Consider the following 21,744-nt stretch of genomic DNA (forward strand, 5'->3'; position numbering starts at 1 on the left):
CCTACTGGTAAACCCCACACATACATCATAAAATCTTGGGAACGCCCGTTCGTTGGGAGTGCACGGTCGCGCGCAATAGGCTTGTCGATCTGTGACATCACTGCATGAAACAGCCCACCGAGGGCTGGAGTTTAGATGATGCACAAAGAAGTCACTTTTCCGCGGTTCTGGAAAGTGATACGCACGCTCAATCTGGAGTAAAAAAACTGATCTTAAATATTACGCGCCAGTGTTGGGTCTTCTGATTTTGCGAGTTGTGTATCTGTTTGACGTTATCCTCGTACGTGTAGAAAATAGTGGATTAAAACTATGATAAAGCCATATTGTACGTCATTTCTACTCTGTTTACTCGAGTCGTCGAAGAGAATCTGATGCAAAATGAAGTTTGGGAAGAATATTTGCATCCTAAACGTTGGTGGTACCAAGTATGCTTTCACGAGAGAAATAATTAAGGATTTTCCTCTCCGCAGAGTGAGTAGACTGCACAGTTGCGCCTCTGAAAAAGAGGTCTTGGAGGTGTGTGACGATTATGACCGGGAGAGAAACGAGTTTTTCTTCGACAGGCACTCTGAAGCTTTTGTCTTTATTATGCTTTACGTGCGATCGGGAAAACTCAGGTTTGTCCCGCAGATGTGTGAGCTTTCTTTTTATAACGAAATGATTTACTGGGGTTTGGAAAGCTCGCATTTGGAGTTTTGTTGCCAGCGGAGACTTGAGGATAGAATGTCCGACACATACACGTACTTTTCAGAGGAGGACATCAAGGCGGAGGTGGAGTCCAGAGGTGAGGAGGATCAGGTCACCAGGATCTCTTCTGACGGAGAAAACACGCGGTGGTTGGAAAGGATGCGAAGGACTTTTGAGGAACCAGATTCCTCTGTCGCGGCGCAGATCCTCGCATCAGTATCAGTGATTTTTGTCATTATGTCTATGGTCATTCTTTGCGCAAGCACTCTGCCAGACTGGGATACAGCAAAAAACAATACCGTGGAAGAACACAGGTAGGCTTCATGCTTGAAAGAAAAACTTCTGTGTTCTATGCTACAGCTATGCATAGTATATTTGCACCTCAGCCTTGTGCGCATTTCTTTCAGGATAGTTTCACGATAGAAGCAATAAAGCTTTTCTCCGCACTTTTTCCCGTTTAGATTAATTTGTTTTATGATACAGAATGTCCTTCATAAATTACACGCTTCTGCTTGTCCATGTCATATTTTTGTTCTTGGTAATGGCAGCTGCTTTGCGAGCTCTATTCTGTCCAATAATTGTCTCACCAAAATAAGCATGTTTAAACTTCGTTAATGGTGCATTTACAACTTTCGAGGCAGTTCTGTAATGAAAATCCTATAAAATAAAAAATTATGCTTTGCAGATTGCCCGAGAGACATGAGAAAAATTAGGGATGTTGTTTATGGATGCGTATACTGGGCCTATGTCAAATGAAGTGATCACGCAAGACATTTGTAACCATAAAAGGCCTATAATTTAATAGTTTTTACATCCCTCGACGCAGCACAAACAATCATTGACTATTACAAGTAGGCTACAGTGACAGGAAACTCATCTGCCCATTTGAATTGAAAGAACTCAGTTAAAAATAATATATCTCAACAGACGAAATAAGAAACAGATAGTTTATAAAATAAATGTTTTAATGCAATAATATGAACATTATTTTCTTAAACATATGTACAACTTCATGAATGACATCTAAATGTATTACGCTAAACTTTATTAAAATTGTTATATAAAAAGTAAAAATAAATATTAACAAGTAAAGATTATAACAATATTTTATTAAATATTCAAGCAGAAATATAAGCTTTAAAGTATTACAAATATTCTGCTGTTCAAAATACTTCAATTGGCCAGTAGACGTCGCCCCAAAAAACCTGTGACGTCAAATCATCAATTTATAGACATATTAATATAAATATCTAATGTAAATAATTGCTCTTTGTTTTTAAATTCTATACATTTGAGGTTATACATGTCCTTCCACAGCGGAGATCTAAACAAGTCGAGACATTTTGTCATTCACTGTTTAAGTCATAATTGTGGGTATTCCCTTGTTCCCATTTCTCTCTGTGTGGAAATATTTGTGAGTAGGGTTTTCTCCTCGTGTGTCCAGTGCAGTCTTGATTCCATGTTCCACAGTGGACATTGTGTGTCTCAGGTATGTGTTCTCATGTGAATAACAAGCTGGTAAAGGATGGAATTAAACCCAGCAAGGTTTGTTGTGCATGTATATGATTATAGATGGAGATACTGTTTGTTTATTTGGTTATATACCTTGTCTTTTTGTCTTCACTTTTAGGTTTGCTTTCAACTTCATTTATAGCCCATAGATGTTAAAACGTGTTCATCATTTCACTTTGTCCTGTTTAAAAATGCCAACCACTACATTTGTGGGCAGACAGCCATTTTAGCTTTGATGCTGAGTGAAAATTGTGGATTATTGTCTTATAAAGAGTCCTTATTGTGCAAAAAGTAAAATTCTTACTATTTTTGTTTGGTTTTCCAGTAGAACTATTTCACAAAAAATCTTAAACCAAGATATATTAACTTGACCTAAAATGAGATATTAAGTTTATATTTTTCTATAGCTATCAAAATATTGTGATTTTATGCTTCAAATAGGAAAAAATATGCAAAAAGGGTAACCTAAGATGATTAAATAGATTGAAGCTCAAGTTAAGTTTGCTTTTCTTGTTTCTTCAGTATAAAGTCACTTAATTTTGTCATCATTTTATTAGAAAACAAGACTTGGTATCTCATCGTGATTTAGGAATTTGTACTGGAAATCAAGACAAAAAATATCAAGAAGTTAATATTTTGCAGCATACTTCATACATGAAGTTACATATTGAATATTCAATAAAATATTTAAAACATAAATTTAAACTGAATTATTTTTTCTTTAAATAAAATTTATTGAAGTGCTTTTTATTGAAGGTTTCTCAGCAACAGGTTGAAGTGGTTATTATTTATTTGTTGATTTTGTGAAGGCTTATTAAAGTATTTATAAGTAAAATTATTAGAACATTAATAACCCCCCCCCCACCACCTATGGCGTCTAACACTTCTTTTTTTATTTTTCCATCTCTCTTTTTTCTCAGGATTATCGAGGCAGTGTGCATTGGCTGGTTTACTGCTGAATGTATAGTACGCTTCATTGTCTCTCGGGACAAATGTGAGTTTGTGCGGCGGCCCCTTAATATCATTGACCTACTGGCAATCACCCCTTACTACGTGTCTGTAACTATGACAGCACTGACGGGAGAGAACCCACAGCTCCAGCGCGCTGGAGTCACCCTGCGCGTGCTCCGAATGATGCGTATCTTCTGGCTAATTAAGCTGGCACGTCACTTCCTTGGCCTGCAGACACTCGGACTAACGTTGCGCAGGTGCTACCGAGAGATGGTCATGCTGCTGGTGTTTGTCTGCGTTGCCATGGCGATATTTAGTGCCTTGGCACAGTTGCTGGAGCACGGACTTGACCTGGAGACTAGCAACGAGGACTACGCCAGTATCCCGGCTGCCTGCTGGTGGGTTATTATCTCCATGACGACCGTCGGCTATGGAGACATGTATCCCATCACCATTCCGGGACGCGTGCTGGGTGGCGTGTGTGTTGTGAGTGGCATTGTGCTGCTGGCTCTGCCCATTACTTTTATCTACCACAGTTTTGTGCAGTGCTACCATGAACTCAAATTCCGCTCAGCACGCTGTGTGCGAAGTCTCTCTTCTGAGTTTCTCAACTGACAGTAGCAAAGTTCATCCTGAGATCCTCTGAACCTGCTGGTCTTCAGCTTAGTAAAATCACCTGCTCTTCTGTGCCTTTATTTTTTAATATAAAAACTGTAAATTCTATACTGATTGAGACACACAGCATCAGCATTAAGACCGTCTGTATCAACCTGTTAAAGTATATCCAAATAATAACATAAGTACCTCTGTACTGAAGGACACATTCTGGAATTTACTGACTTTGGACAATACAAGAGTATCATTTATTTCCTCTTAAATCTGGAAAGTGCACAGAAATCATAATGGCCAAAAGGAATTGCAGTAGCCAATGTTTGTGTTACCTATGAACAAAGACGATCCAACAGCATTACCCATATATGAAATGGACAACTGTGGCATTTGACAACTACAGATGGCCACGCTGCCTGAAATGGGCATCTGGCGAGACCTTGTGTCCTGATAGCGCTTCAGGCTAGAAGGAGCTTATACAGATTCTCATGTTTCCATGGAGAGGTCCGTCTGACTTGTTAAATCATTAATTCAGCTCTACAGGCCCTACAAGCTCTTCAGAAAGTGAAAAAACAAAGAGAACTTAAGAAAAACATTTGAGGTAGTGACATTTGAGAATGAAACGAAAGCAAATACTGTGAAACGATACACTTACATTTGGATTTATATTAAAGTCAGGCACAAATCGGAAGCTTTAAATCAAGTTGTTGCATTTATTGATCATATAATGGTACTAAATCGCAAAAAAACAAACATCAGCTGTTCCCCTAAACAGCGACAGATCTGCAACCTGTCCATACATGACTGTGTGATTCAAGAGGCGTTAACTAAATTGATTAGCAAACACCTCACCCACACACTCAGCAGTAGGAGAGCTGTCGCTCGCTTCCTTCTTCCTCTATAAACACAAGCACAAATCAAACCTTTTTCATTCAAGGGACCTTTCACACGTTACAATGTATTTAATACGGTATACTCGACAGATTGGGGGAACGTTCATAAAGGAAAATATTTTGACCATGTTATAAGACCTACAGATCTTTTCTAAAGCTAATAGATTAAAATTCAGGTCACAATGACATCAAAGTTTGTCCTTATGTCATATACTAATGTGAAGATTTTTTTAAATAATTGCACAAACATTGCTTAATTGTCACATCATACATCCATAAGGAAATGCCTTCAGATCTGTAACGTTTTGTAGCTATGAAAGGTATTGCAAGAGATTTATGCTTGAATGTTTTTGATGCTGTTAGGAAGGGGTTGAAGCACCCCATTAAAGATGCAAACAAAGTCCTATGTAGCTCTATTCTGTGACCTTAAATGTATTTTAATTGGTTAAAACAAGATATTTATGTGTATAAAGAAAATGAAGAAATGTTTATGAATTTGACTCTTTCTTTCACCTTATATATCGGAATTCATATTAGGGTCATTATGTTATCTACAGTAGACACATTAAGCATTACATAAATCTTTAATTAAAACAAACAGGCATCAATTAAAAAAACATTAAACAAATTAACAACTAAATACATATAAGCAGCACAATAATCAAACAATAATTTTATTACATTTGTATTGATTTTATTTATTTATTTGATTAAGCGCAAAATAAAGTTCAGTGTCTAAAAAAGCATGTATGTGACGTCATATCCCCGCGACAAACGCAAGGAAAAAGCCGGTTGACAGGCTGTCATCCTCACCTTGATCTAACTGGTTATATCTTAATAGCAAAATGTATTATAAATTAATTGGATTCACACAAAGACTGACGGGAGCCGCGTCATCCTCTGCCTGTAGTCCCCAGGTAAGATTTCGATTAGTTTTTTTAAAGGAACATTTAGTGACCTTAATCTGGCCACAGCGTGCTTCATTTGATCAGCATAAGTATTATAAATTGTTATCAGATGCCGAAAATAGCGTTAATTTGCCTAGCAGTATTTTTATTAAAAATAGTTATATTGACTTATTGTTTTAAACAGCTGGATAAACCTGTTCACAGTCACACCAGCGTTTTGGTGACATGTTGTTCACTTTAAGAACATATTCGATTTTCTATTCCTTTTCTAACACCTTATGTTTTGTGTGGTTAAACTATAGTAACCTACATTTGAATTGGCTTTAAAGCTAATTCATTTAGAACAAAATAAAGCATTGTTACCTAGCTTTTATCAAACCATGGTTAATTTTCATAGTCAAACAAGCAACTCATATCTTTGAATTGAATAAAAACATCTTTATATCACAGCTAAGGGTTATGGTTTCTAAATTAAAATGTTTACATTGCCAAACGTAATGTAAATGTCTTTTAGGGCTTGAAGACAAACATACCCTCTGAATCCCCCACCATCATCTTTGCCCCAACTAAAGTCGTATCTCAGTCAGGTCCTGTTGTCAACAAGGTTCCAGACCTCCAAAAAATATTCCAGGTATAAAACATTAATCTATATTACTAAATCAATAAATAGGACTGTTTGCTTTATAATACTGTTTTTCTCTTCCAATTTCTTTTAATTATTCCAGGCATCAGATGAGATACCTCTCCATCTGAAGCGAGGTGTTCCAGACAGACTCCTGTACAGGACCACCATGGTTCTGACAGTCGGAGGAGCTCTCTATTGTCTTGTTGCACTCTATATTGCGGCACAACCCAAAAAAAAGTTAATTGTACCCAGCTTTTTTTCCTAGACTCAGCATCATCTGGGAAATATAAATATTTGTTCTATTTATAATGAGCATTAGGAAAGCCTCTCAGTCTTCCTCCCATCCACAGTCATTTGTCAAAATTTATGCTTATGCTCTCATAAAATAATTGAAACTTTGGAGAGCTATAGCTGTATTTTTTAAAAAGATCCAAACGTTTATAATGCTGGTGTCAGAAAGAGCTATAGTTAGTCAATTTCTAATTTATTACTTTTAACACAAGTTATACCTCTTGAGCTCAGGGTGGTTCACGACAGATGTGTGGTGGCTGTCAAAAGCGACAGATTGGGAAGTGATGTTTTTGGAAGGGCTGTGAAATAGAGGGTGAGACCTGACACTTTTCAGTCGTGTTGATTGGCGCTGTTGTATAATGTTCTCATAGAGTATCCCAAGAAAGAATGTAAAAATTGTATGTTGGACATGTGTTGATGGTGTGCAGAGCTGGAATGGAGAGGATTACATTAATATGAAGCACTATTTAAGGGAATCAGAGACTGTGAATGCATCTGATGTTATGCAAATGTGTGTCACTGTATGTGATATCATATTACATCATACTACCATTTGTGATGGTCGTGATTAATATTATCCCAGAAGGAATGTTGCTGTTGCACCACATCCCCAAAGTTTATGTGTAGATCTGCTGGTTTTTTAAATCAATCATTTGTTTAAAACCTATGGCTGGACACTATACTACTAGACCTTTAAAATCAGATTTCTTTTAAACACTTTCTTTTACACTTGCAGACTTTTTGATCAAATCTGTAGACTGGCACAGAAACTGAAAATCTGAGCAAAAGTCTTGTAGTGTATTTAAGCCTTAAAATAGTTCAATATGTAATTATTTTTATTAAAGTAATACACAAACAAATTTGGGCCTCAGATTTTTGTGTGAAGCTGCTCAGTGTTTACATGCTATAAATTTTTCTTAATCAGTGGATTCGGTTCCTGGGAATTGAATGCATGATTGTGGTGTTGCTAGCTCTTACAAAGTGATCTATAAGCACATTTTTCAAGTCATGAAGCAGCGTAACCTAGGATAGTAATAAAAAATCCCCAGAAAAGGGGCACATTTTCTCAAGAAGAAAAGGGCAGGGGCTCAAGCACGTGCCTGTAACCTTCAATGTGGGAATGTTTTAATAGCTTTATGTAGCTTTATGTTTAAATTGCTTTTAGTCTACACAACGTAGAATCAAATTACACGTGTTTTCGTGATCATTTATGTAATTGATCTTTTGCGCTATATCCTCTAATATCTTTGTTTAGCGTCAAACACTATTTCTCTCATGCCAAAGATGAAGAGCAGCAGGCACATGCTCATTTTAAAGACAGTAGTGTAGACACGCAGAGGAGGTAAATAGAGACACAACAGTAAACAAAAATGCAGCAACTTTAAAAGTATTTGTTTCTGTCAGTCTGTTTACTGTTTGCTATATGTCTCCAACCTTTCAACCAGATTTGTGATATTTGATGAACCATAACGTTTTTATCTACACTTAGCATTATTGATCAGCATGTAAACATTTGTATATATATATATAAATCCAAGGGGGCTTAATTGATTAAATATTTATTTATTTTAAAAGAACATATTGTCCGGACCAACATTTGGAAGAAAACATAAAGACAGGACCTCTTGGAACTTTAATTGAATACCCCTGGTATATTGGATATATAAACATTACATTTTTCCCATTTTCAGATAATAGACTGAATACTGTTCTGTGCTGCATAGTTCCTCTTTTGAAAAGCTTCCCGTTCACATGGCAACAACGTTATGAGCCACGGTACACAAAAGAGCTTCCAAAACCCTTTGAGTCTGTCTTTTTTATAGCCAAAGCACTGCAGAACTGAAAAAAGGAGTTCCTTTGTTCCTAGATCTTATTTTTCTTATAAGTGTCTGTGTAGTCGGTCGTATTGACAACTTGAGGTTGACGGACTGTCTAACTGCATGCTAGCACTTGATAGCCTGTCAGAACACAAAGCAAAGTGAAACAATCTAGGACTATAATGAGAGGCTTTGATTCATCCAGCATGGGCTAGATTCATTTTGTTTTTCAAAAGAGCATCTTTGCTCACTACCGAGGAGAGACTAGTTAAATTATTGGCTGAGGAGGGGTTTTCGTAGGAACATTTTTCACACAACAAGATCAAAATTTGTTGTTCCTAGTTCAGATGGTAGCATTGCTTTAGCAGCGCCAAGGCTGTGGGTTTGCAGGGAACACAAATTATACACAAAAATATACAGTATATTTTCCATGCACTGTAAGTCTCTATAGATAAAAGCATCTGCTAAATGCATAAATTAAAATCATCTTTACTTCTTTGAAGCACTGATGTGAGACGTGTGTAGCCGTGACAACCAGAAGACTCTTTCCATTTGTGCAGATTATGGTTGCATTAGTCACGTGTGCATTTCATATATAAATGAACATAAACATTGAATGTAAAAAGTAATGACTGATCAGTAGCCAGACTTATTTGTGTTAAGCAGCCAGAAATACTGTTTATGTATATAGTGTTTGTGTAAAATACTGTTTGTATTGTTCTTCTTCAATTAATCTCTTCTGTATGCATACTTGAGCCTGAATGTATAAAGAATGGATTTGTTTCGTGTCTCTATTTTGAATTTCAAAATTGCATGTATTAATTATGTCAAGTGGCCCAGGCATTTAAAACTGTGTTGCAGATATGTTAATTTATTTTTACCTTCTTCAAGGATGATTTGTTCATTGTGTTCAATTACAGTGTGGTGAGAATGATTAAGTAGGGCAAGAGACTACTAAGAATAAAGTTTATAGATATGCATGTAATACATTTGAAAACTATTTGATACCCAAATAACCCTCAATATTTCCACCAATCAATGATGACATCAAATCATTCTACATATATTATCAAACAAAAGATGTGCACTGGTGTTCTGTTTTTTAGAGAGTTTGTATGAGATTTGTGCAAGGCCCCCAATGTCTACGGAGCTGATGTTGACTGATCGACCAATCTCCATCTGTAACCCTGCTGCTTGCTTGGCTAAGAAAAGCTCTCTGTCTTCTATTCCTCTTTGCATTGTACAGTCACTACTGCTCGTGTCGCCCCAAGTTGCCAGCTCTCCATTGAAATTAATGGGATCATGTCGCTTTGTCGCTTGTAATGTGAACTGGACAACAGCTTAACACTCTGGAAGGTTTCACAAGGTTTTCAATGCATACACCATTCGAGTTTTGGTTTCTGGTTTGGTTTGCTTACTTATAGGAGACAACTGACATTTTTTAATAAAGCTTTTTAATGATTCAACTTTAAACTCAAACACTTCACTACTTCAATATTCTTATTATTGCAAATTCTCTATGAATACACTCCTGTTTGTAAATAATTCTCTCTCATTTTTAAGGGCCAGCATGCAAGATATTAAGACATGTCTGGTTAAATAGGATACAGTATATTATATACCTACAATATGAATTACCAAATGTAGTCTCTGAAAAGTAAACCATTTTAGTAGATCACAGTATTTCTTTGCGCACAGTAAAATAATGGCATGCATTTTATCCTATATGTAAGCAATATTTAGTTATTTATATGTTTATTTTTGCTTAGTTTTTTTGTGAATTCTTTATTTTATTGTAAAGTTGCTTTGAAACAATGCAACATTAAAATAAAATTATTTGAATTGAATTGGCAAAAATGAAGATACACAGGTACCTTGCTCGTGAAACAAATGGGTACAAAAGAGTTCAAACAGATTTACTGTTTTCCTTCAGATGCCATTGAAGCACATGAGATTACATAATTTCTGTTCTGATGATTAATAAGTCTAGCTTCCTCTATTATTTAGTTTTATCGCTTTATGTCCCCTGATTATTCTTTGTTCCACCCAACACTCTTTCTTCAGTCCTTCACTCTGATTGCAGATTGCATGTCAATCACCTTTGAGAGTTATTGTTTGACCCAGAAAATCAAGTTTCAGATTAGTTTAAATGTTTTTCATATCTATTATTAAAGACTCTCGGAAGGTTACAAGAGATATGTCAGTTATGGGAGGCTCCATATGAGGTCCATTCACACCATATCAGTTTATGAAAATGTGGAGAACAATTGAGAAACGTTCTGTAATAGAGTCCGTTAACCCACCCTCACAGAGTTCTCGAAAGAACTAGAGGACGGGGTTGCAGTCTACAGCATTTGCTCTGGCTTTGGGCCACGCCAACTGTTCGTAGTACAAACACCCACAACCACACAACAAGCCAAAGCCTGAGAAATCTGCTCGGGAAACAGTCGATATTGGTCAATCCACATCAGGCATATGACAACTGTTGCAATGGAAACTTATCAGTATTCTAAATGCCATAATCCTTTGACTTTCAAATTGAATTTCTTGTGAAAACTTCACCTGCACCTAATCAAAGGTCAAAGAAAATAGGAAAGATAATATGGAAATAATGTTAGAGTACAGTATAAAAAGGTAATTAAAATGACCATACAGTTTATAAACAATTCATTCCTTTTGCAATTTGTTTTAACGTTCAACTATTGTATATTCAAAACAATGCTTTATAGTTGGGAAAATAATGTTGACAATTGTGAATTTGGTATAAACCTAATTTAATGCACAATGTTATCTAGAATCACTGAAACATATTCACTGCGGTCATTGCACATGGATAAAGAGTGAAGTATGGTTTGAAGAGATAACCATACACACACAAAATATGTCTGTAAAACAGGACCTATAAACAATTATAGTTTGATAAGACATTTTGTGATTTTCTATTCAACTGTCGCATTGACCTTTTCTGTCCGCTCACGTTTTTCAGTGTGATTGTGTTCTTTGTGTTATCTCACTCTTTCTCTGAAAATCAACAGAGGTTTACTGGAATGTCTGTAAAAGGCTAAAATATTGCCAAAACATTCAAGTGTTTACAGGTGCAAGAAATAAATAAAACCGATCTCTTCCAGAATGTTATGTCTTTTCATCGTCATCCAAACTAACTGAAGTTTAGGAAAGTACATAGGCCAATGTCTTTCATATTTAATCGAAAATGGACTACACTGGACTACACTGGACTACACTGGACTACACTGGACTACACTGGACTACACTGGACTACACTGGACTACACTCGACTACACTCGACTACACTCGACTACACTCGACTACACTCGACTACACTCGACTACACTGGACTACACTCGACTACACTCGACTACACTCGACTACACTCGACTACACTCGACTACACTCGACTACACTCGACTACACTCGACTACACTCGACTACACTCGACTACACTCGACTACACTCGACTACACTCGACTACACTCGACTACACTCGACTACACTCGACTACACTCGACTACACTCGACTACACTCGACTACACTCGACTACACTCGACTACACTCGACTACACTCGACTACACTCGACTACACTGGACTACACTGGACTACACTGGACTACACTGGACTACACTGGACTACACTGGACTACACTGGACTACACTGGACTACACTGGACTACACTGGACTACACTCGACTACACTCGACTACACTCGACTACACTCGACTACACTCGACTACACTCGACTACACTCGACTACACTCGACTACACTCGACTACACTCGACTACACTCGACTACACTCGACTACACTCGACTACACTCGACTACACTCGACTACACTCGACAGAAACTCACCACATGAATCAAAATGAACCAGCACAAGACAGAAGACACAAGGGCATTAAATAAGGGACCAAATCAAGAGGGGAACAGGTGTAGGGCATGAATCAATAAAGAGGAGACGATAGGGCGGGAACAGAGACGAGACTGAAGAGACGTGTGGCAAGCCAAATCAACAATAATTGCCTCTCTCCACACTAAACATGAGGTTCTGTCATGATCCTGCCACTAAACCAAGAGAAACATGACATGATGCAGCAGAATCATGACAGGTAGTTTAATTGCACTTATGCATTGCTGCCCTTGTGTTATAATAATTGCTTCCAAAATGACTGAAGTAGTCATACCTGTTCGTGAGATGGGGGCGTTCCAATACGTTTGTACATATAGTGTACATGGTCATACATCACATTTGAGTTAAAAAACAATATGAAACAACATGAAACGTTTAGAATAATTAAAAGACCCACTACTCTTTCTACCGTGTACTCACACTTTGCTCCATTTAACATAAACTACCAGAAAGAGAAACACAGGGTTTTTTTATTCTCTAAGCGTACTACATTTTTAAAATCTCTGTCTGGAATGTCCATTTGTGAGTACAGACGATAATAGCTGAGATCTATAGAAATAGAGAAAAAAACGCAACCACTTTTCCATACCACAAGGATAAAGCAAAATGGTCTCTTTCATGATTCACAATAGATACAACACACATAATAAATGAATTTTCACTTCACAATGAATCTCAAAAACAAATATTTGCAGTGTAGGAATGATTGGTGTTTGGAAAGGAGATAACAATCTACTTGTATTATCTTTGGGGGATCGGTCATCTGTCATTTGTATGCAATGGAGATTTTTACATAAAGAATCGCTATTGTTTCTGCCATGATTTTTATTTAAAATAAAGTGCAATCATGATGCAGTCTCAGCATTAATCTTCAAGAAGATTGCAACAAATAGTCTAGATATCAAGTCATTCACCCCAAGTGGACTGCAACATAATATTTGATGTTATTTATATTATTTTATTGTATGGATATAATTGGACTGTACTTTCGGAAACAGACAAAAATGTTCTCTCCAGGTAATCATGCCTTCCATTAGATCCTGATATCTCAACACAGTCATCTATTCAATTCTGTAAAAGCTCTTCTGTGATTTTTCCTAAGTCTGCAGGCTTTTTAGGGTGTCTAATTTGACCTCTCCTGTTTTAGCAGTGGCCTTTGTTACAAAACTCTGCTATTAGATGTCTAACACAATCATTAAATCACTGACAAAAGGCCTTATTTCTAATCAACTGGAAGAGGTCCCTATATGTTGTTCCCTGCGGCTGTTTCCTTTCAGCTTGATAAAGTAGCAGAGGCAGAATTCATCTGGAGAGAAGGCTGTTTAATCAATGCTAGTGTAAGGTGGTGAAAATGTGAAAGAAGAAGAACCACCAACCACTTACTGGCCCAATGGCGGAGTAAGTTGCTTGGCGAAGGCATGCGCGTGTTCCGTTTTTTCCAGCGCACCGGGTTGTTATTGTTAACATTATATTTACATTGCGTTATGTTTTCTGACTCCATATATAAAAAGGCAAGCCTTGTTTAATGATATTATTTGTATTTGATTATTACGCGTGATAATAATCATGCAATTTGGGTCAATGTTTAATTCATCTGTTTTTTTTTCAAAATTACACTCGTTCATCCGTTTCTCAGTGTCGCTAGAGTCTCGAGCTGAAACTCGTCAGTCTGGGTCACTGCCAGAGGTTCTATGACTAATAATGCTCAGATGGCCATTTCTATACCGCTCATTGCTGAAACATTATTTTATCTAGTCCCCTTAGACTATGAAAACTCAATTACAGTTTTTGTTGATCGCTTTGGTACTATTATCTCAAGTATGTGGTAAAACCTCACAACTGTTAATACAAAACTCAAAGCAGATCATCAAAAAGGCTGTTTTTTCAAACATTTTATCACATGTTCAGTTGACTAAGTACAGGACTACAAGAATCTTTCATAGGAAGCACTTGTCTTTCACAATACCATGCTCAAAATTATTTTGACACCCTTCTCTTCTGATTTGAGGGAATACATTTGACCAACACTTAATCCAACTGCTCTTAATGGTTAATCACAGAATCGTTTGGTAAACCTATACTTTAAAATTGGTTTGTTAGCTATGCAGTATATGGACTACACAATAACTTTGTACAAACATCTTAATTACATGTAACCACACATGATGAAAACTCATTATTGCTAATTGATTTCACATAGTGGTAATCACAATTGGTCACTATTTATGGTCGCCAACAGAGAGGAGGGCATGGGCACCAACAGAGAGGTCAGAGGCCGTGGGCACCGTCAGAGAGAAGAGCATGGGCACCAACAGAGAGGTTAGAGGCCGTGGGCACCGTCAGAGAGAAGGGCATGGGCACCAACAGAGAGGAAAGAGAACAGGGCATGGGCGCCAACCGAGAGGTCAGAGAAGAGGGCATGGGCACTAACAGAGAGGTGGGCATACTATGCTTTACCATTATATTTACAGTAAATTGTGATGCATGTAAATTCATCAAACACGATACAGTATGATCTTAACTTCACTCTGTCTACAGTATACTCTGTTCTACGCTTAGAATTGACAGAAAACCCCATAGTGGTGGCCGTGTGCTCATCACCGAGCAGGAGTGGTCAGTGGTGGAAATGGTGCGAGTTAAAAATGATATTCTGTCTGAAATAAAGTAGGCAATTGAGGAGGATAATGACACCTTTGCCAATGTGGCATCCATCAGCCTACCAACAATAGGTCGCATTTGAAAAGGCACCAGGTATCAATGAAGCACATTTACCTGGTGCCTTTTGAGAGAAACAATGACCAGGTAAAACAACTGAGGGCTGAGTATGTTCAGGAACAGCCCTATATATATATTATTACTGGTCCCTTTAATGCATCACCTACTTTATATGTATATTGGAACAAAACTGTAAAAATAATTGTAACAGAAATATAGATTTTTTTAGTAGGTGATGGCACTTGATGCTGATGTGAACCATCACAAGTACATATTTGTTGACCAAGTCCCTTGACAACGTGCTGGAAACATCTCCATGTGTTTCAGCTATTTTTGAAGATGGTGTCATAGGACGTAGGCCATTACTTGGCTCCTATAACGCTGCACATCTCATTGGGTTTCTCAATTAAATTGAGCCGGCCTGTCAAGGTGAAGGGGTAACCTATGTAATTGTGTGGGACAATGTCAGGTTCCACCATGCAGAGGTTGTTCAAGCATGGTTTCAGGCCCATCCCAGATTCATGACCCTCTACCTGCCGCCATATTCTCCTTTTCTCAACCCTATTGAGAATTTTTTTTCTCAGCATGGAGGTGGAAGGTCTATGATCGGCAACCCCTGGAGCGCACCACCCTCCTTCAGGCCTTGGATTTGTGATGACATCAGTGTAGACCAATGTCAGCATGGATTCGCCATGCCAAAAAGTTTTTTCCAAGGTGCATGAACAATGATGAAATTCATTGTGATGTAGAAGAGAATCTATGTCCAAATGATCATGACAGGCTCGATCCAAATAACAGTAATGTAATGTGTGTACACTAAATGTAATTTTTTTATTTATTTAAATGTGTACATTTCACTATTGAAAGTAAACCTTTGTTACAATTATATCTGAAAAATAAAAACAAGCACCAAGCCCGATTTGAAATAAAATACATTTTAATAAAATAAACAACAAAACAAACTTAAAATGCCACATGTCCAAATGCACACACAGCACTATGGTGTTCATTTTACAGTGAGAATCCCCCTGAACATCTTGCTAGCTTCCCTTAAATAGCTAGACCAAAATACCCTTCCTTCACACAAACAGCTGTGGAAATGAGACCATTGTACCAATCGCACTGACACATGTCAAATGATACCAAACCTGAAGGTTCTTTGTTTTTATAAAATATGGTATTTCTCAAATCCAGTTAATGGGTGACCATGGCGAGCTTTTTGAAGTGCTCTGAGTTGAGTTGGATAGAAAGAGGAGAGAAGATGTAAAGGTGTGAGTTGGCAATCATCATTCATTGTTGAATGCTGTCTCAGATGGAGATAAAAACCCTGTGGGGGGGTTCATTATATTGGGTGAAGCTCTGTGTTTCTCAGGATTGGTGTGGACACCTCAAATCCAATCAAATCACTTTTGTGCCATGGTGAGTAAAAAGCTTGGGAGCGTGCTCCAGACAGTGCAGAATACAATTGACACATTTAACAAATAACATAAACGTTTAACAAATAACATTACACACATTTAGATATTTTACAGATAACAGTGTACTTTCATATACAGTAAATACACTACTTTACACAATAATATACAAAAAAAATATACCAAATTTACAACATAATACACCTAATCCACAATGCACATAGTGGTGTTGATATGATGGTTGGTAACTAGATGTTTTCAGAGCCCCGGCCTTACACTAGCTCAAGAGCTTGTCGGACTGGAAAGAGAAAGAATGGGTGGTTAGCAACTTTCAGATGTTGGAAATAAACCTGTGATCTGCTTGTACTTATTTCATTAATATTCCTCTCATGCTCCATTGGGCTTCTGTTTGTATTTGTCATATCGGTGGTTGAAGCTTATGCCAAAATCGGTTGCAGCAAAAGTAAATTTGAAATTATCAAAAACCATAAGGGCTTGTTTATTATAGCTCTCCTGTCCTTTAATAACAGCTATGTTGAAAAGGGAAAATTAATATGAAGGTCTGCCTCTCTGTTTTAATCGTATTATGAATGGCAAGCCTTCTCTTTGTTTGTATTTTCCACTCTTGCTCCATAAGGGAATAAATTCAATTACACAGATTATCTTTTAGCCTATTGCAGTTTACCTGTGACGCATTTATCATTACAAAGCTGATTCCTCAAAGGATCTTGCAAGAAAACTACTAATAAGGATCTTTGCCCCAGCCTTGGGTTTTTCTAGATCATAAAGATGTCTCATGATAAAAGGTAGAACAAGGGATTTGTTACTGGTCTTTGCAGGAGGCAGTGAATATAGTCATTAGAGTTTGGAGTGAGGCAGGCGAGGCGCGATCACGGTTCAGATTAGATGTGCTTCTTCATGTTTCCTACGTGACCTGGTCATATGGGAGCCCCACGGTGTGATGCAGTCCAGCCCCTTCTGAAAATAGGCTAGCTCCAGCAGGACTCAGCATCTCAAATCAATGAGGACTGAAGAGTGGGGCTTTACTCCCAGTAAACTGTACATGTGATTCTGTAAACGAAACAATGAAATTCTCTGTTTTCAAGAATGTTAAAAAAATCATCTGTTTTTATTGTCCATTCCAAGCGTCAGTCAAACTGCAGCTGGGTGGTTTTGAACAAAAAATACCGCTTTTCATACTAAAACAATAAAACACAATAAAAATAGTCAAATTTAGAGTTATCTGTTTTTGGATTTTGGAAATGAACTCCTCTGTGTGCAAATGACTTGTTCTTACTATATGATGATTATAAATCTTTGTCCTAACATTTAACACTATTAATCCTCCTGTTATGTGCACATGTTATTTAGCAATGAATTAAATGTGTGGGGTTCTACTGACATAAATGTTTTAGTTTATGATAAATTACTTACATTTTTAATTGTTATTTGCTTTTTTGCTCACATGTTACATACCTCATATTTGTGAACAAACTCCATCGCACACCTGCAGGTGATAGGTGCGTAGGATAACAAGACCAAATAAGTATAAATAATATAGGTCGTATCAGCAGACAAGAAACTCCCGCACACTATGGTAACTTGCAAATAAAATACATATTTATCGACTCAACGTTTCGGTCACACGACCTTCATCAGGAAATATCTCATATTTGAAATAACATATTACAAAACATAACTTAATGATTTGTAAATGTCGTATTTGTAAATTTGTACAATTGTCTTAATTGAATTCCAGCAGAAATCAAAAGAATCTGTTGATTCTAATAGATTCAAATTCCAATTTTCAAAAAAAATATTTGATCATTTGTTTCCTTTTCTTTTCCGCTCTAGTTTCCAGGGCAAAAGAGAGCTTGTCATTCTAGCATCATTGTAACATTAGGTTATGACCTCTATTTCTTTGTGAACTGTAACCTGTAAACTGTAAGGTTTTACAATAGTTGAGGTGCCAGGTGGAACATCTTGATGTTCTTCAGATCTAAGGTAGAATGTGGGGACAAAGCAACTATAAAACCTTCATCAACGTCTGCTGTGAGTAGTATCACAAATATTGTATAATGCGTTCATTGACTTAATACAATTGACCAGTAAAGCGATACTGAATCTATTAAGCTCCAATAAAATTCTCAATTCGATTTATGACAAAAATCAATAATCGGCATGCTATAGAATGACTTGAACTGGCAATGGGGTTCAATCTAACAGGATTACTGTAAAAACCAGCACAAAAGACAAATGTCCAGAAATGACTCTTGAACCCAATAAACCATCTCGGGGGACCACCTTCTGTGACAAAATTAACTTTCTCTGTGGGGGGTTTTAACACAGAAACGCTCACTTAAAAATCCTCCAATCAGATTTATGGAAGTCATTATTTAAACCAAAATCACAGGCTATTTCATATTTCAGCCTGCTCCCTAGAAGAAATGATTAGGTAGCCTAAGTTATAAAATATGTACAACTTCGGTCCATGTTAAAATAAATAAAAGGCAAATATTTACATCCTCCTCATAGCTTCAAGCTTTAGTTTCCTGACAGGTCACACAAAGCTGCCCTGTAATTTCGTTCACTGCTAGAAGATTGATACATCAAGTATTGCTTTCTGCACCCTGGATGCGAACTATGGTCTGAGGCTAAACTTAATGCCCTCAATAAATTATAACTTCATATTTCAGAGCTAAATAAAAAATTCATGCCCATTCCTTCATAAGATCTGTCAAGTGTGTCGTGCTGCTCTAATATTAAAATGGCTCTTGTTTCTTTCTCATTTGCAAAGCTGTAGGGGAACTTCACCAAGTGGCTCCCCAAAATGCTCATTGGTTACGCTGATGTATAAATGCAGATTTGACCATAACTAATTCTATTCACATACATGCATTCAGAGAGCAATGAGGGTACTGGCAAACCTTCATGTAACACAAATAGAGTCATCTCTAATGATTTGCATTTTTGCATTTGACCGGCGGACTTTCTGGAAATCAATCTCAGGACCTTGAGAGTTGTCATTGCTACCATGGTTTACCAGTTGAGCTGCAGGATAGCAATGAACGTTTTCTGCCCAATGTGTTTTTCTCTTACAGTATATCTTATTCTCATTAATATCCGTAAGAGTGAAAAATAGAATTGCATGTCTGCAACAGACAGGGCAGCTCCATCTCTTGTTAAAGGGTAGACAAACAATGGAAAAGCATAAGTGTCCCTCCCTCCTCTTCTCAGTCTTTGTGCTCTGAGATCCCTTCAACAAGTGTCAGAAAAAAGATTGCTCTTTGCATTGGACATGAGGGATAGAAACACAACAAACGTATGCGGATAAGGCTAATGCATTGAGTGAGAAGAGGAAGATTACTTGAGCCTGACACTGGACTACTAGGCCGCAGGCAACCAATTACAATCACAGTGCAGGAAAGGCAATGTTTCAGAGAGCTATACATAATTTATTAGTCCTAATACTCACTGCACCTTTTTGTGTAAGCCTAGCACTGCGTTTCTCCACTTTCTTTGACTCTCATTTCTATTGAGTCACAGTGGAATCATCTCGTTTTTAAATTTAATAGGCTAGTCTATAATGTATCACACTCCCTTGAAATTGGTGTCATCGGTAAGTTAAGTATCATGCTACGATTCATAATTAAAGGGATTGAATTATGAGTACGAATTATTAAAGTGCATCAACTGTGTGAATTTTTTTTTCGAGCCATCACTCACGATTCTGTCATCTGACTCACTGACGGAATCACCTAGTTCGGTCTCAGTGTTATTGCAATAATACGTTAGCGCCACCTATTGGCTGCTGGAACTAGACGTTTGTGCGTTCAGTGCAAGTGTAATGAAGATTTGAAAACTAGATGTATCTGAAAAGGAAATTACGTTTTAAACACTTTAAAAATATACGTATAAATAAGTATGTGGTATAACATCTCCCTTTTCTGCAGCCGTTTTCTCACATTTTAAATTAAAAAAAGCAATGCACACCTAAATAACGAAGTGTAAGTAACAGTTTTATAACTCGGATTGACAAAATTATTAATTGAATATGATTAGTAATAAAATACATATTTTTCATTTTATTACAATTATTATATTATTTAAAAATTAACAACCCTTATATTTTCATACTTTCACATTTTCTGATTGGAAAAAATTATCAGCATTCATGAACAGAAAGTGTTCTTGAAATACCAATAAATAAATGTATTCTGGTAAAGGTAATATGATGTAAACATTATTTTTACAAATAGATTTTAAAGCAACCCTGCATAGTTTTTTATATGAGATCAAATGTGTAAAAAGTCTAGAGTCTTTTTCAATAAAATACAAATCCAATAAATGGTATTATACCTGTTACGGCCCCCTGCAAAGCCCACAGTTAGGTAATACATAATACACCGTAATCAAGGTGTCGTGAAACTGAAATACATAAATATTCCACTAGATGGTGATATTCTAGAACTTTTGTGTCTTGCTGTCTTTTCTATTTCTCTCCTTTCTAGTTCTGCTTTCACAATCATTTTCCGGTTTAAATTCTAGTATGGTTTAAAGCAGCAATGCGCATGCAATTTCAGATGAATTTAGGAAGCAGATTATTTTATCTGCACATTATTTTATTATAGCTATTCTTATTTCAGCAATCCATATTTGTCACACAGCTTCTTGTCTTTGGGATATCCCAAACAAGCTATTTATAGCATAGCCTTATTACACAGTTTAAATCTGATGTACGTAGGATTTATGACATGGCACTAGCAACTGTAGCAACATTTATTAAAATCCACAGTTATTCTGTAACCCCACAAGAAGAGTCACTCAGTAATTGCTGCATTGTGTGTGCGCAGTCATTTAAGGAAAATGTTAAAATATACCAAACCTTTTACATAAGTTAAGTAAAATGTCACACAGTAACCAAGTAACACATTCCAAAAGGCCCAAATAAATATTTCAGACGTTGTTCGCCATTACATTTCCAGATGTATGAATACCAAGTAGCTATTGCAGTTTTTCTAAGAAGATCTTCTGCCCAGACACAGTGATGTCAAAGCGAATGGGTGCGCCTGCAGCACACCGTTTTATGGGTGCGCGCGCACGCGCCCACACAAATACGCGCACACAGACACACACGCGCAAGGGTATGAGGTAATTGTTTGGTCACATGACTCCTGCGGTAGCTGTCAAAAGTGATACAGCAGCGCATCCTTGACCAGCCTGCCCGCGTCCAGCTGATTGGACTGCGATCGGGTGTTAGGGATCCTCTAGAAAGTGCAAAAACGTAAAACGTCATGTCAAAAAGACGAGTCCTTGTAACACAACACACATTGAAAGATCAATTGCTACATAATATAAATGACAAGCACAACAAGTTACATAGTAAAACAATTTGT

The 21,744-nt window shown here is 37.1% G+C and overlaps 2 protein-coding genes across 2 annotated transcripts; both read left to right on the forward strand.

The window, feature by feature from the left end:
- Positions 1-121: 121 nt before the first annotated feature.
- On the forward strand, positions 122-5,121 carry kcng3 (potassium voltage-gated channel, subfamily G, member 3). The gene is made up of 2 exons (XM_079477319.1): positions 122-1,001; positions 3,120-5,121. Exons 1-2 carry the CDS (start codon positions 379-381, stop codon positions 3,763-3,765), a joined length of 1,269 nt encoding a protein of 422 aa, XP_079333445.1. The 5' UTR covers positions 122-378; the 3' UTR covers positions 3,766-5,121.
- A 312-nt stretch (positions 5,122-5,433) lies between these two features.
- cox7a2l (cytochrome c oxidase subunit 7A2 like) lies at positions 5,434-6,517 on the forward strand. The gene is made up of 3 exons (XM_079477330.1): positions 5,434-5,569; positions 6,075-6,191; positions 6,286-6,517. Exons 1-3 carry the CDS (start codon positions 5,498-5,500, stop codon positions 6,448-6,450), a joined length of 354 nt encoding a protein of 117 aa, XP_079333456.1. The 5' UTR covers positions 5,434-5,497; the 3' UTR covers positions 6,451-6,517.
- Positions 6,518-21,744: the final 15,227 nt, after the last annotated feature.

Source organism: Barbatula barbatula, assembly GCF_947034865.1.
Source record: "Barbatula barbatula genome assembly, chromosome: 16".
Lineage (NCBI taxonomy): Eukaryota > Metazoa > Chordata > Actinopteri > Cypriniformes > Nemacheilidae > Barbatula > Barbatula barbatula.

Bases quoted from the DNA above. Each gene is read 5' to 3' on its own strand.
- kcng3 (XM_079477319.1), top strand. From the start codon at position 379: ATGAAGTTTGGGAAGAATATTTGCATCCTAAACGTTGGTGGTACCAAG. The intron at 1,002-3,119 runs GTAGGCTTCATG...CTTTTTTCTCAG, and splicing joins AATACCGTGGAAGAACACAG to GATTATCGAGGCAGTGTGCA.
- cox7a2l (XM_079477330.1), top strand. From the start codon at position 5,498: ATGTATTATAAATTAATTGGATTCACACAAAGACTGACGGGAGCCGCG. The intron at 5,570-6,074 runs GTAAGATTTCGA...AATGTCTTTTAG, and splicing joins CCTCTGCCTGTAGTCCCCAG to GGCTTGAAGACAAACATACC. The intron at 6,192-6,285 runs GTATAAAACATT...TAATTATTCCAG, and splicing joins ACCTCCAAAAAATATTCCAG to GCATCAGATGAGATACCTCT.